Genomic DNA, 15,599 nt, shown 5'->3' with positions numbered 1-15,599 from the left:
AGTGTTTCTCTTGTCCCACCCTCTCCACCTTGCAGGAACTCTGATCCCTCTCTCAGGTCCCTCTTGGATAATCCTCAGAGACCCTAAGGGCTCACGTATGTACACCAACACCTATTCTTCTTGGTCAACACCGTTTTCTTTCTTGCTGACTCTGGCTGGCAGTAGTACTGTCCCAATTGCTGATGGCTCTGGAAATGCTCCATGACCCTGAACTCTGCCAAGGGTCCGCTCCTGCTGGAGCAGCCTATGAGCAGAATAAACCTACCCATGCCTGAGTCCAGGGACATTAGTGTATGTGCTAAAGACACTGGTGACCCCATAACAGGTCTGAAGGTGAGGCAGATGAGGTCACCATTGCTGGTTAGAATGCTTGTTGTGGGTTGAATTGTATCCTCCAAAAGATATGTTGAAGTGCTAACCCCCAGTCCCTGGGAGTGTGAACTTATTTGAAAGTAAGGTCTTTGCAAATGTAACTAAGATGTACAAGGTCAAACAGTTAAGTTCGTGAACTCATCCTACAAAACGTGTTCTATACCTCATTGCTGAATATCACTATAGTTACCTTTGAAGTACTCTCCTTGGCCACCCGGTGACTGTAGTGCTATTCAGCAATGAGGTATGTAGCCCTTTTTCTAGGATGAGTGCAAAGTAAACTGTCAGACCTTGTAAGTTAGGAGGTTGTATTGGAATAGGGTGAGTCCTTAATCCAACATGACCAGTGTCATTCTGAGAAGAAACACAAGGACCCAGAGAGAACACCATGTGATGCCTGAGGCAGAGATGGGAAAGGTGTGTCCTGAGTGAGGGGACACCAAGGATTGTCTGCAGTGACCAGAATGGAGATGGCCCCAGGGCCACCACTGTCTGCTGTGGCACAGCCTGTGCCAATTTAAGTCCCACCAGCATTACTGGGAAGTGCTCATTTTGCTTTTACTTGTGTCTTCTTGCCTTAGAATCCACCACCAGGCCTGGGCTGAGGTGACATCTTATGGGCCCAGAACACTTCACTCCCTGAGTTTTTCTGTCATTCTTGGGCCAACATGGAATTCTCTCTCGAGATGAGTTCTTTTTCCCAGAGCTTCCACTGAGCACCAGGGTTAATGTGGAAAATTAGGAGTTGTGCTGGGCGTTTATACTTGCCTATGACTAATTAGAAATTAATTTCTCCTCTCAATAAACATATACCCAGAATAGCTATTAACCCACAGTGAAAGCTGATGTTCAGGAAAGTAAGCACTCAAAATATCCTAAAGAAAATGTAAGGACTTCAATCTAGCTTGAAGCTTACTGCAGTCAGACCTCTCTGGTCCTCATGCTACCTACCTGGCCTGGAGCCTTATCTTCCCAGGGTGGGGGGCCCAGGGAGACACCAGCAGCATTGTACCCCTGAGCCAGACTCCCTGCAAGAAGCATCCGCATGCTTCTCCCCTGGCACTTGGGCATGTCACACGGGGTCTCAGCCTATATGAGAGGCCTCCAGAGGGCAAGGACAGGGCTTAGGTACCTGAAGAGAGTGGATAAAACAGAGGGTCAAAACCAGTGGAGCTTTTTGTGGTTTTATCATAATAAGGACCATGGGTTCAACATTTGGGGGTCCCCACTGCATCACAGCTTCTAAAGCCCACCTGGGAGGGTAATCACAGGTGAGAATGGGCCAGATCAGGGAGCTAGACACCTCAGCCTGGAATGGGTCCAGAGTAGGCCAAGTGGTCTGTAGATGGGAGCTGCTGTTCTCAGCTCAGGTATCATTTCAGACCCCACTGATTAAACACTACTCCTTAAAGACCCAAGGCAAATATGAAGTAAAGCCAGCAGCCTCCTTAAATGGGAAGGCTGTGTTTGACACACAGGGAATCCCCCAACCATAGCCATACAATAGTTCAAAGGGCAGCTCTGCAGCCAGCCGTCTCAGCAGTGGGTACTGGGAGGTTCCCGTAAGAGAGAAGAGTCCACGTGGTAAGCTCAGGGCAAAGACTAAGGCCAGGCTGGTGTGATGACACCCTCAGAACAGAAAACAATGCTGCTGCTGCTGATAATGTTACTCTTAAGTGAGTCCTTGTGTTTCTCTTCCCTTTCATTCTTGTTTTGAGTATCCTCCTCCAGAGCAGCTCAATACCCAGAGAGAAAAGTTCTGACAAAATGATAAACACTCCCTGCTGTCCAAAAAGTAATGCTCACACATGACTTCCTGCAGAATCCACTTGCTGTTTACATGTGTGAAGCATCCTATTGTTTTGGAAGAGCTTTTTCATGAGACATTCCCCTCAGTCCTATTCTCTATTCCTTTCTATTGCATTTTTTTTTTTCTGAGACAGAGTCTTACTATATCGCCCTCCGTAGAGTGCTGTGCCGTCACAGTTCACAGCAACCTCAAGTGCTTGGGCTTAAATGATTCTGTTGCCTCAGCCTCTCAAGTAGCTGGGACTATAGGCACCTACCACACGCCCGGATATTTTTTTGTTATTGTTGTTGCAGTTGTAGTTGTTTTGCAGGTTTGGGCTGGGTTTCAACCTAACAGCCCCTGTGTAGTGCCCTGAGCTATGGACTCCAAGCCTCTATTGCAATTTTTGTTCACTTCCTAAATTGGGGCACAGTGGAGAAAAATAATGAAAAAAGAAATTATAAACAAAACCAGGAGCACAGTCATAATCTAATCTGTCTTTTCAGGGAAAAAAAACAAACCAAAACTCACCATTTTGTTTGAATGCAGTCTTGACTGCGAAGAGCAACTTAAGGTATCAATCATCAAGCTTTGGGATGGTTCATGACAATGGTCTTTGACTTCAATCTGCCACTGACTGGGATACCAACCATCACAGCGTCCTGTGATACCACCCCCACCCTTGCAGGCTCCCTCCTTACTTGTCTGGTTCTTCTGGGGAGTTCCTGTCAGCTGGCCTTCACTCTCCTTTTTCTGACAGTCTTCATAACAAGGACCTTGAGTAGGAGGATGTTGGAGGGTCCTTGCCCACTCCACAGCTTCTAAAGTTTGCCCACCTGATGCCTTTGGATGGCTCTGGATGACCTTACCTATCTCAGAGCCAAAGACCTGCCACCTGGATACCTTCCTGGACTGAAGACAGCTTTGTCCCTTTCTCTCTGAGTGTCAGTGTCCTAAGAGAAAGACATCCATCTCAAAGTCTTCTGCCAGATTTCTCCCAGGTGGCTCAAGGATTCTTATGTAAATTTGAGTCCTATTTGGCCTGTCCCTGTAGGTGAATAAGCAGTTCACCTTCTCCCAACTCTCAGGCTCAGGGATGGATGAAGGGAGAATTTTTATAGATGACTTCATTTTTCCCTGATCCCAGCTCACAGGCTCTTTTAGACCGACAGTTATATAATAACTCACAAATCTGAGAACTGTATGGAGTGTGTGTGTGAGAGAGAGAGAGAGAAAAAATAAGAATTGAGACACTGTCTCTTTTTTTGTATTTTTTTATTAATATTAAATCATAGCTTTGTACATTAATGCGATCATGGGGCACCATACACTGGTTTTATAAACAGTTTGACACATTTTCATCACACTGGTTAACATAGCCTTCCTGGCATTTTCTTAGTTATTGTGTTAAGACATTTATATTCTACATTTACTAAGTTTCACATATACCCTTATAAGAAGCACCGCAGGTGTAATCCCACCAATCATCCTCCCTCTGCCCATCCTCCCCCTCCCTCCCCTCCCTCTCTCCCTTCCCCATATTCTTAGGTTATAACTGCATTATAGCTTTCATATGAAAGCCATAAATTCGTTTCATAGTAGGGCTGAGTACATTGGTTACTTTTTCTTCATTTTTGAAATACTTTACTAAGAAGAATATGTTCCAGCTCCATCCATGTAAACATGAAAGAGGTAAAGTCTCCATCTTTCTTTAAGGCTGCATAATATTCCATGGTGTACATATACCACAATTTATTAATCCATTCGTGGATCGATGGGCACTTGGGCTTTTTCCATGACTTAGCAATTGTGAATTGGGCTGCAATAAACATTCTGGTGCAAATATCTTTGTTATAATGTGATTTTTGGTCTTCTGGGAGACACTTTCAATTGTCCTTTACAACCTTCAATTTAAGGTTGTAAAGAAATAACAGGTTTCTCTTCATAGTTCTTCACACTTGGTTTCTCTAGGAAGACTGAGGACTCTGATTCATCACGTCATGTGGTTGGTTGGAATAAGGAAGAGCCTCTCCCTGGCACAGCTTTACCCCCTGTCCAGGGAGAGGTGCATGCTAGTGGCATGAGAGAGCTGATGGGTTCAAATTTGGGGAATGAAAACATTTCCTGCACCTGAAATCACTGATTTCTTGGTTTTACAAAACAGTGTTCTTGATACAAATAAATGATAGAGAATAATACTGCATCCAATAACCCCAAGCTCTAAACTTAGACTGTATTTCATGAGTATTGAAGCTACAGTGGCCAACATGTTAGCAATAAAGCTCCAGTCTACATGCAAGGGGATTGGGATTTCTTGGCATAATGCAAGCAGCACATAAAAAAATGAGTAGGGAAAAGACTGATATTTGTGTATAAATATGTAAATATTACATGTTACTAAATAATTTTTAATAAATAGTAAATAAAAGTATTAAATCATATATGTATATGTTTCTCCAAATTTCTCCTCCTCCTCCTCCTCCTCCTCCTTCTTCTTCTTTCTCTCTCTCTCTCTCTCTCTTTCTCTCTCTCTCTTTGGCTAATAAACCTTCAAAGGGGATCATGAAATTAGAAGTCAAGGTTAAAATATTATCAGTCATCTTTTAAGGATGGGATTCCCCAGGAAAGATCCCAAGTCTGGGCTCTTCCTTGAGACAAGGTTTTCCTTTTTCCCAAGACAGGTGGGCCAGAGAAGCTACAGAGATTCCTGGACACTCAGGGACCCCTGCCAGTCTTTCCCCGTCCTATACATAAAGAGAGCTACAGCTTGGCCCTGGGGGTATTGGGAGATGTCAGGAATAAGGCCAATGACCTGCTGAGTAGAAGAGGGGAGGGCAGCCCTGGGGACTCCCAGGCCCACCCGTGGAGTGGGCCTGAGACTCCCAGGCTATGTTCTCTGTCAGCTGGTCTCTTGTGACCACATGTTGTTTGGAGAGTGGCTTCTGTGACTTCAACTCCTGGTTGCTGGACATGGCTGTCCAAGGACTAGTCAACTGCCTCCCCATGAACTGTTGTGCTTTCATGGCTGAGAATTGATAATTGACTGACTGCGAGTACTTGTGTAACAAAAATCGTAACAACAATAATAAAGATGCAACATTGACCTAATGATTGTGTTCAGTGCTGGACAAGACACGGATGTAGGCCGACACCCCTACTGGGCTTAGCACCCAAATGTTAAGGACGACATAAAAGGTGTGGGAAAGGCATGAAGATGAAGTCTAGGATAGATGATAGGGAGGGAAAAATGTGTTGGGTTGAATTGCTTTATCCTTTTTGGAGGCATTTCACGATCCATGATTGGGCTCCCGGAAAGAACACGTCTAGAGGAGTAGGCATCTGAAAGTGGGTGAGATTTGACGGAATTCGAACTCCGTAATTGTGACTCTGTTTTGTGCAATCAGCTCGAGGCTGTGTCGCCTGCTCTTGGTAACACACACACACACACACACACACACACACACACACACACACACACAAATACTACGCAGCGCCAAGCCGAGTCTGATGGAAGTGGGTTAGGGTATTATATAAGCCCTTCGCGGGAGGGGAGATGGTCTTTTATGCCTGTTTTTTGTGCAGCTGCAGCGGCGGCGGCGCAGCGACAGCGGCTCAGGTTGATTTAGAATACGGATGACAGTGGCCTGGCGCGAGCCGCAGCTGACGAAAGCCGCTTAGCCCGCTCGGTTTCCATGGAGACCAGCAGGCGCAGCGGCGGCGGCGGCCAGGCTGTCAGCGAGCTCGGCGGAGACCGCGCGTCCGCGGGGGTCTGCAGGAGGAAGGAGGAGGCCGGGGCTGGGACCCTCGCGGCAGACATGGACTTGCATTGTGACTGGGCCGCCGACACGCCGGCCGAGCAGCCGTCGGGGAAGATTAATAAGGCCGCTTTCAAATTATTCAAGAAGAGGAAATCGGGTGGCACCATGCCCAGCATTTTCGGGGTCAGAAACAAAGGGGACGGGAAGAGCTCGGGTCTGACGGGGATGGTGAGGAGCAGGACCCACGACGGCTTAGCCGAGGTGGTGGTGCTGGAGAGCAGCCGGAAAGAGGAGCCGCGCGGCGGGGGCGACAGCGGCGGAGGGCGGCCGAACCCCGGGCCCCCACGAGCCCCCGGCACCGCCGTGGGCTCCCTCGCCAACAGCTCCGTGGCCAAGTCGCACAGCTTCTTCTCCCTGTTAAAAAAGAACGGGAGGTCGGAAAATGGCAAAGGAGACCCCGCGGAAGCCAGCAAGGCCGGCGGCAAACAAAAGAGGGGGCTGAAGGGGATCTTCAGCAGCATGCGCTGGCACAAGAAAGACAAGCGGGGCCGCGAGGAGGAGCCCGGGGGGCGCGCGGCCGGCCCGGGCAGCCTCATCCTGCCCGGCTCGCTCACCGCCAGCCTCGAGTGCGTCAAGGAGGAAACGCCCAGAGCCGCGCGCGAGCCGGAGCGCCCCAGCGAGGACGCCCCGCGACACCCAGCAGGTGAGCTCGGAGGGGGAGAGGAGGTGCCCGCCGCCGCCGCCGAGCGCGCCCCAGCGCGGAGCTGCCGAGAGGCCGAGAGCCCCGGGGGCCCGAGCGACAAAGGCGCCGGGGGAGAGGACGCCGCGGGGCATCTGCGCGTGGAGAAGCCCCGGGCAGCCCCTGAGCCGGGGGCCGGCGAGGTCGGCACAGCCGAGGATGCTTCCAGGACAGGTGACATTCTGATAAAGACTGTCCCCCTTGTCGACTCCGAATGTAGCAGCGGCCGGGCGCCCGCCCTCCCTGACCCTTCTTCCTCTGTTGATCCGCCCTCAGACCCATCGGCGGATCGTATTTGTTTGATGTTTTCTGACGTGACTTCACTGAAAAGCTTTGACTCTCTTACAGGCTGTGGAGATATTATTGCAGACCAGGAGGAAGAGGCAGGTCCCAGCTGTGACAAGCATGCCCCTGGGCCAGGCAAGCCAGTTCTCTCTAAAAAGAACCCCAGCGTGGTGGCCTACCAAGGAGGAGGTGAGGAGATGGCCAGCCCGGACGAGGTGGACGACACCTATCTCCAGGAGTTCTGGGACATGCTTTCCCAGACTGAGGATCAAGGGCAAGCGCCCCAGGAGGTAGCGGCTAAGGCGGCCACTGCGCTGGAAACCAAGGGGGTGCCCGAGACCTCCAAAGACGCCAGGGGTGTGGAAGCCGCCAAGCGCAGAAGGCTCAACAGGATTCCCATTGAAGCCCATCCGAAGGAGGAGCCCAAGCCGGTGGAGAAGGAGCAGCAGGAAGGCATCCCCAACAGTGACGAGGGATACTGGGATTCGACCACTCCAGGCCCAGAGGAAGACAGCACGAGCGGAGGTAAAAAGTCAGGCATCCCCCGGGACAGCTACAGTGGAGATGTGCTCTATGATCTCTACGCGGACCCGGATGGAAGCCCGGCAGGCCCTCCTGCCAACGAGGAGACGCCCTGCTTGTCCCGGTTAAAGCCAGTGTCCCCAGGCACCATCACCTGTCCACTGCGAACACCAGGCAGTTTGCTGAAGGACTCTAAAATACCTATTAGCATCAAGCATCTGGCAAACCTTCCATCCAGCCATCCTGTTGTGCACCAGCAACCAGCCAGGAGTGAGATGCCCAGAACAAAAATCCCGGTTTCCAAAGTGCTGGTCCGCAGAGTCAGCAACCGGGGCTTGGCTGGAACCACCATCAGGGCAGCAGCGTGCCACGACAGTGCCAAAAAGTTGTGAGGTATCCCAGGCCGAGGTGGATGGGCCACATGTCAAGGAATACAACTTTCCCCTGGAAACCACTAAAGTATTTGCTTCCCCTAAAAAGAAGTCTTTTAGGCCTGCCACTGCTTCAGAGCCTGCACCGCGAGGTCTTTGTGCTGGGAGCAGGAGCAGGGTTTATAAAGGAGAGGATGCTTCTCTCAATCCCTGAAAATTATTTCCAAGCACTTTTTTTCTTTTTTACCCTTTAAAAATATTTTTTCTTTCTTTTTAAAAAAATGTTTTTCCTTTAATGCACTGAACACTTGGAAGTCACCTTCACTTGCCTTTGCAGAAAACAGGACATAACCAAACTAAAAGTCATGCCGGGATATCAGGCTGTGCGAGCGTCCAGAGGAACCACTGCCCAACCAGAGGACCTCCCCTCTTCCAGGACGCATTTCCTTCTTTCCTTTCCAGGAAATAAAAAAGACCCTTTGCTATATCACTGTGTGGAAAACACCTACAAAGCTGAAAGAGCCAGTTATTTACCTGATGAGCAGAGGGGATCCTTGATTGGCAGAAAAACTTCCCTACGTTCAGTTGCTAGGTATGCAAATAGGTAACTAGCTACTATTAGGAAAATAAAGGAAAATTTTTGTTTGATTGGTTTAAGCCATTTGTTTTAGGACGAAATAAAAGGCTCAGCAAAGCAGGTTTTTGCTTCCCTCCCTGCCCCACACCCAGTACAGAAATCAGGATCAGGGAAAGATTCCACTAAATGCCAATAGATAGTCTTTTATAAACTGAAACCTTCTAATGTGAAGATAAGGCATATTTTACAGTTTATCCAGCTGTTAACATTTTATACTCTGTCAATAACCTAGTATATAAAATCTGGTCTTATAACTAGATATGGTGACTGTCCCCAAACCATTGGTATTCTTTTATGTACTGTAATGGGAAGCAATTCTGGTTTTGTTTTATATGGGTGTTCAGTTCTCAAAAAGAAAAAACAAAAACAAAAACATTGTTTTGATGTCCCAGAGGAATGGCTCTGCCTTGTGAGTCTGTTTTTCACTGCAAACCCTGTTTTTCAGAGATTTTTTTCCCTTAGTTATAAAATTTTGGATCCAACAATTCCTCGATATGCTGAGTCCAAAATGAGGAACACATAAAGAAAAACAATACAGAGATAATACTTTTTCATACAATTTGACTTTTGCTTTACAGACTTACGACTGAGACAAGTATATTCAGAGTATGACCTTGGCAAGCTTCTGTGTTGTGAACACTTTATGCCAGGATTTATTTTGAAAAGTGGCTTGCTTATATGTATGTTTTCTAATATTTCAGATGAAACATTATTTCAGAAAGGGTTATTATATGCCTGAATAGTTGGAAGGAGAAACTGAAGCCGTTCCTAGAATGCTATTAGTGTCTACTGATTAAATTAATATCCTTTTGAAATGCACTTTGGTGTATTTAATCAAAAGACCAGAGCTTCTTCTAGGAGCTGATTCATTGTATCAAGAAGGTTATACATATTCAAGTGGAACTACACATATGTAAATGACATGAACACTTCTGTATAACTCTCATTTTCCTGAGAGATCGCCTAAGTAATGAACTGTTATTTCGTGCAGTTTGAGTTTGTTTTCTGTTTTGTAAAGGAAAGAAGAAGGCAAGCTAAATATATGAAAACCTATTTTAATAATATGAAGAAAGTAACAAAATAAATGGGCATTAGAAGAAAACAAATTAGAGCCAGTAACAGAAAGCAGGTCATTCCCCATTTTAAATTTTCAATTAGAAGAGGTGGTAGAGGTTTGCTGAATTTCTTTTTTGGTCAAATGACTGGCTTTTATTGCAGTGTCTCAGACCTTAATGTCATTTCAAAGTAATGTTTTAATATTTAATGTTCCTATTTGTATAGATGAGGCCCTATATGCAGGCATAGCCTTAAGCATTCAGAGCACACCATCAAGAATTCATACGAGCACCGCACACTCGCGTGTGCTTATGCACTCAATTGTGTAGAAACAGACAAAAGACAGCTACTGTAGATTTGGAATATTTTAGAAATTATTTGTCTTGAGCAAAACATTTAAATTCGATTACACACTGATAGTCCTATGTAGACTCAAAATACATTCATTTCCTTTAGCAAATGTAGAGAGTATAAATTTTGTTCCTAGCTGTAAAACAAAGGATCTTTATTTCCTTCTTGTGCATTTTCCCGCAAGGGTTATATTCTCCTTTGCATGAATCCACGGCAAAGTTATGTTTTGTTCATTTGTTCAATTGTACAGGAAAGTCAAGAGTAGCTGAATAATGAGTGAGACTAATTTGTAAAAGAAAGGCAATCTATTTCTTAAGGACTAGAAGAAACTATTTTTGGTTTCACAATTTTCAGATTTTTATTTCTGCACTTACACCATTATGCTGTGTGTAATGGAAAGGAAAGGAAAGGAAAGGACAATGTTAGCAAAGTTTAGCTTAATTTCCCCTGGTCTGTCAATCAACAAATTATAAAAGATTTAAAATATTTCTAAAACTCTTTTCCATATTTTTCATTTTTAAAACCCTGTATCTTTAAGAATTGCACACACACTAGTCAAATGACAGGTTGGACAGTGAAATAAATGACCTCAGTCTCTTAATGGGAAATCACTGGCAGGAATAAGAGCGGATTATCAACCCTTCTCAGCCATAGAAAAGGGATCTTAGTTGCTTTCTTGTGCCAACGGCTTTTTTCTCATCTGTGTTCATGAAGATTGTTTTTCTGAATTTTGCTAGATTTACATTCTACAATTTATTAATGCATTAATTTACATTCTACATTTCATTAATGCATTAACCCTTGTGAGGGTTATATAAGCCTGTATTTGCTGACTATTTTTTTTTAGATAGAGTGTCATTTTGTCACCCTTTGTGGAGTGCTACGGCATCACAGCTCACAGCGACCTCAAACTCTTGGGCTTAAGTGATTCTCTTGCCTCAGCCCCCCAAGTAGCTGGGACTACAGGTGCCCTCCACTTTTTTTTTTTTTTAAGAGATGAGGTCTTGCTCTGGCTCAGGCTGGTCTGTGAGTTCAGGCATCCACCCTCTCGGCCTCCCAGAGTGTTAGGATTACAGGCATGAGCCACCATGCCCGGCTTTGCTGGCTTTTTAGAGGAAGGATTGGATGGGGGTTAATGACATCTTTCCTGTATATGTGTGATTCTAAGATAGTTGCTTGATGGACTTTCTTTGGTTAAAGAGCTGCCCAAATTAGAAAGGCAAAAGCCAAATCAATTCTCAAACCAGAATTTATCAGTCAGTTTAATAGCTTTGCACAAAGACAGCCTGACTTTAATATCTACATTCCTAATACTTGAACCCTTCTGCTTGAGTATTCACGGTGCTCGATGGCTTTATTCTCCCATTAGCACCAACTGGGAGAAATTTTACTACAGCATCTTAAATAATCACAAGATGACATAGTTTTTTTTAACTATTTTACCTGATAACAACAATGGAATATGGAACATTAAGGACTTCCTTTAAATATGTTTCCCACAAATGATCTGCCTATTTAAATAAAGTCTTTAGCATCTATACTAACTGTAAAGTATGGCTTAACTGAGTTTAAAGGGTTAATTTATTAAGCTCAGAAGTAGTATTCATGTCTTTGCATTTAAACGAATATGCAAATAGCCCTTTGCTTACACAATTGTCAAAGTAAAAAGACTATCAGGTGTCAACATTTCTTTGATCTAAGAGTCTTCATTATTTACATCTCAGTCAGATTAATTTTCAAAGGTGACTCTTTAATGGTAACTTTGTGTATAAAGGGGTTGGTTCATGTAGCTCATCCTATTAGCTACATGTCCTCAGACAGCAGGAAGGGACACATCACATGATGTTAGCGTGTGTGGACCATCCGCATGGTACAAGTTGCTCTCTGCTTTTAGTTATTCTGAATTTCTCTCCTAAATTACAACTCTATGGACTTGGCCATTCTGCTTGGCTTCTGCTGAGAGATATTCCAGTACATTCATGTGTGCTTGGTTCCTCTTATCACTGTTAAGACATTAGTTCAAGTATTTTATGCTATTAAACACAAGGAGAAAGCATCACAGTTGCCTCTTCTTGCCACTGAAGATATAGCCAGTTAAAAGCTTCTGGATGAAATAAGGTGAAAGTCAAATACCTCACCTAACCCAGTTTCCTTCATCCCTTCTCCATGCAGACCTTAAATGAACAACACAGTTCTTGTTTTCGTAAACTCAGCCTTAGCAATTTCCAATTTATAACACAGAAACATTTATGAGTTTGGAGCCAAAGGGTTACTATGGCAGACCAGAATCTTAGATAGCCTGACTGGGAAAGCAGAGATGGGCACGTGCTCCCTAAAAAGAAGCAAGCTGTGGCATTGTCAGCGTAACATGGGAGTGTGGGTCCTCCTCGAAGGCAGTCACTGGGCCGCCGTGCCTTGCTCTGCAGACATTCCGATGGCTGTCATGGATTGCTTCTCAAAAAGCCTTTCACTGTGATGATGGTTTAAAGGAGACAGTTTGTTGCAACAATAGCCACTTATAAGAAATGTTATCTCACTGCAGATGTTTTTAAGAGGTGATTCAGAACAATACTTTGATTATTATGGAAAGAAGGTCCTCCTTCAACTACAAAAGGAAAGATTAAAATAGTTGGGAAGCCTGTACAACTGAAATTGGCCACTGTTTATGACTGATATTTACTTTACTTCAATGCAACACATTTACGGGGCATACGCTGTAGCTAACATTTAATATTAATATTCAGTTTAGAGCCCACATGAGCTGTGCTGTAATTGGGTTTTCTTGATGTTCATTAAAAGTACCTTTATTTTATTATACCTTTTTTTTGTATTTGTTGCTTATAGTTTGTGGGGGGTGGGGACAGAGTGGTGTGAGATTGAAGAAGGACCATAAAAATTAAACCACATACATGCCTCTAAAAAAATAATAATTATAACAATGCTAACATTTGTTGAATACTTACTGTGTGCCAGGTGCTGCTGGGAGCTTTACAAATAATTGCTTAGTCCTCGTAACAGCCATTTGGAGTAGGTAATATTATCTGCCTAGTATGACATCTTTATCTTTTTCATTTTTTTTTATACGTCTCCATCTCTGTCTCTCTCTCTTTTTTACCCTAGTCATTGGGACAGGGATATTAACTCTTCAGTGACTTTAGTGATACAAGAGCTAAGAACTGCTTACTGTCATCTACCAACTCGCTTTCAGTAGGAACCGCTAACCCATGTCCATGTAGCTGAGAATTAATTTTGTATCTGAGATGATGGTGCTCACAGTCACTTACAGGGAAACCTGCCACTATTCTATAGTTAGCAGACAAACAATTGGCTTTCCTTCAGAAGTATTTTCTCCTTCCCAGGATTAACACGGAAAGTACAGAAATCCCTTTTGTTGTCATGGCAATACTTCTTCCCTGATAGGATTTCAGTCATTTCAAGCACGTTTGTTTCATTTGTTGTTTTCCTACTTTAAGCCCAGTCTTGGCATGTTGTGAGTGTTGTCTATGTGTGTATGTGTTCTTTAAATTGTAGTAAGAACATTTAATATGTTCTTAACAAATTGAAAGATCTACCCTGGTAACAAAATTTTAAGTGTGCAATACAGTATTGTTAACTACAGGCACAATGTACAGCAGATCTCCCAGGCTTATTTCACATGCATAACTGAAACTTTATACCCACTGACAAGCACCTCTCCATTTGCTGCACCCTGGGCCCCTGACAGCTATCATTCTACTTTCTGCTTTTGTAGAAAGTTTGACTATTTTAGATGCGTCATATAAACGGGATCATGCAGTATTCATCCTTCTGTAAGGATGGCTTATTTAACCAAGCACAATGTCTTCCATATTGTAGGATTTTCTTCTTCTTAAAAATCTCCTGTGTGTCTCTCACCTTTTTTAAAATCCATTCATCTGTTGACAGCCATTTAAGTTGTTTCCATATCTTGGTTATAGTGAATAATGCTATAGTGAACATGAGAGTAAAAATATCTCTTCAAGATCCTGATTTCAATTCGTTTGAACAAATATCTAGAAGTAGGATTCTGGGTTACATGGTAATTCTATTTTTAATTCTTTGAGGAACCTTCATACTGTTTTCCTCGATGGTTGCACAATTTTACATTCTTACCAACGATACAGGTTTCCAGTTGCTTCACATCTTCACCAACACTTGTTACCTGCATTGTTTATTTAAATGGTAGCTATATGACTTATTCCTTGCCTTAATACCATTCTGAACTCTAAAAATAAGCACTTCACTCTTTCAAAAGCAGTCTATCCTATGTTCTGCCTATAGCTGTTGAATCCAGGCTATATTTTCTGATTCATTAGTTCATTCAATAAGTCAGTCACTATAAATATGAGTATTTTATGTTTAATCCTAGTAACATGTTCTGTAGTTTACTATGGTGCCAGGGACCAGCTCTGTGCTTTATTTTACATTGTTTTCTTTATTCGCAAAAACCACGTAAGGTAGGTACACTGGGATAATTTTTGGAAATAATTCAATAATTGGGTAGAGTAACCTTCTGTTCTGTGTAAGGAGATACATTTAAATAAAATATAGCTTAGGCTCCTGGTTATTTGATACATATTAAACTTGATCAGACATTCTCACACCTGGATCATTTAATAAACTAAAGCAAAAATACTAAAAACAACTGGCATAATTGCATAGGGGCTTGGGGTAGACACACAGAAAATACTTGTTAATGTGTCATGAGGTGGACCCAGGTGACCTGCAGGAATTAATGAACCTCCTCAGATATCTACAACACAATCGCTGATCTCCTCGCACACAAGTTTTAAATAAAGGAGGAAAAATGCTAACAAAGTAATTTTAACATTTTCGTTGCTTCCAGGATAAATTTAACTGAACAAGGAGGATCTGATAGTGGTAGATTTATCAAAAAAAATCAGTGAAAATGATTTTGATGTTATAGGCAAAGTAAATTCCTGTCATTTTTACTTAACACCAGCTACCTAGCAGGCTCATTGTCAACTTCAGGTTTTGCCCAAGTTGTTTTTATGAAGTATCTCAGTGTACTATAGGGAGTTACAGGTTATTTGAAAATAATAACAAAGAAAACCCAAATGAGAAACTCCATGTCTATAGTTTTCCTGAAAGTTGGGCATGTCTTTGAGAATAGGCTTTTGGCTGTATTATTTTTGTGTGCAAGAGGAAAATTATTAGTAGGTTTATAGATATTATTTTTATAATAGAATTTTAACCCCCCAAAAAACATCAAAAATTGTCTCCTGAAACTGTGTTTTAAAAACAGATTCTAAATAGCAATAGGGTCTTTTCTTCTTTCTTCATTCCAATGGTTTAATGGGATAGATGAATCAATGTTTATATTTTTAAACCTGTAAATATTTTATTTTGGGTATTTTGTATATTTGTTGATATAATTCCATTTTTTGTGCATATGTACCATTGTGCATGTTGCTGTTTTTGATAGTCACTCTTTTAATGAATGTAAGAGGCTTGGACTAATAGCACTTTTCTTGTTTCATTCAAACATCTTAAAATGAAAATACAACACTGCCATTTTAACCATTGTGTTTAATTCAGTCAATAAATTTTGTTGCTTCTTTGCATTTAAAGTGAATTCTCTTGGTTGTTATTTCTCCAGAATCAGTTTTATTTCCAGCCTTTTCAATTTTTAGAAATTAATACTAATGATCGTGGTAATACCCATGCAGTGTGTGTGTGT

The 15,599-nt window shown here is 43.1% G+C and overlaps 1 protein-coding gene across 2 annotated transcripts; it reads left to right on the top strand.

The window, feature by feature from the left end:
- Positions 1-5,853: 5,853 nt before the first annotated feature.
- AMER2 (APC membrane recruitment protein 2) lies at positions 5,854-15,489 on the top strand. Of its 2 annotated transcripts, XM_053563604.1 has the most exons (2): positions 5,854-6,622; positions 7,007-15,489. In XM_053563604.1, exons 1-2 carry the CDS (start codon positions 5,854-5,856, stop codon positions 7,855-7,857), a joined length of 1,620 nt encoding a protein of 539 aa, XP_053419579.1. In that variant the 3' UTR covers positions 7,858-15,489. The 2 variants fall into 2 exon arrangements, with proteins under 2 accessions (XP_053419579.1, XP_053419578.1); XM_053563603.1 differs by having other exon boundaries at positions 5,854-15,489.
- Positions 15,490-15,599: the final 110 nt, after the last annotated feature.

Source organism: Nycticebus coucang, chromosome 15 (genome assembly GCF_027406575.1).
Source record: "Nycticebus coucang isolate mNycCou1 chromosome 15, mNycCou1.pri, whole genome shotgun sequence".
Lineage (NCBI taxonomy): Eukaryota > Metazoa > Chordata > Mammalia > Primates > Lorisidae > Nycticebus > Nycticebus coucang.
This window is presented reverse-complemented; position numbering and strand designations above follow the sequence as displayed.

Coding starts and splice junctions, on each gene's coding strand:
- AMER2 (XM_053563603.1), top strand. CDS start 5,854: ATGGAGACCAGCAGGCGCAGCGGCGGCGGCGGCCAGGCTGTCAGCGAG.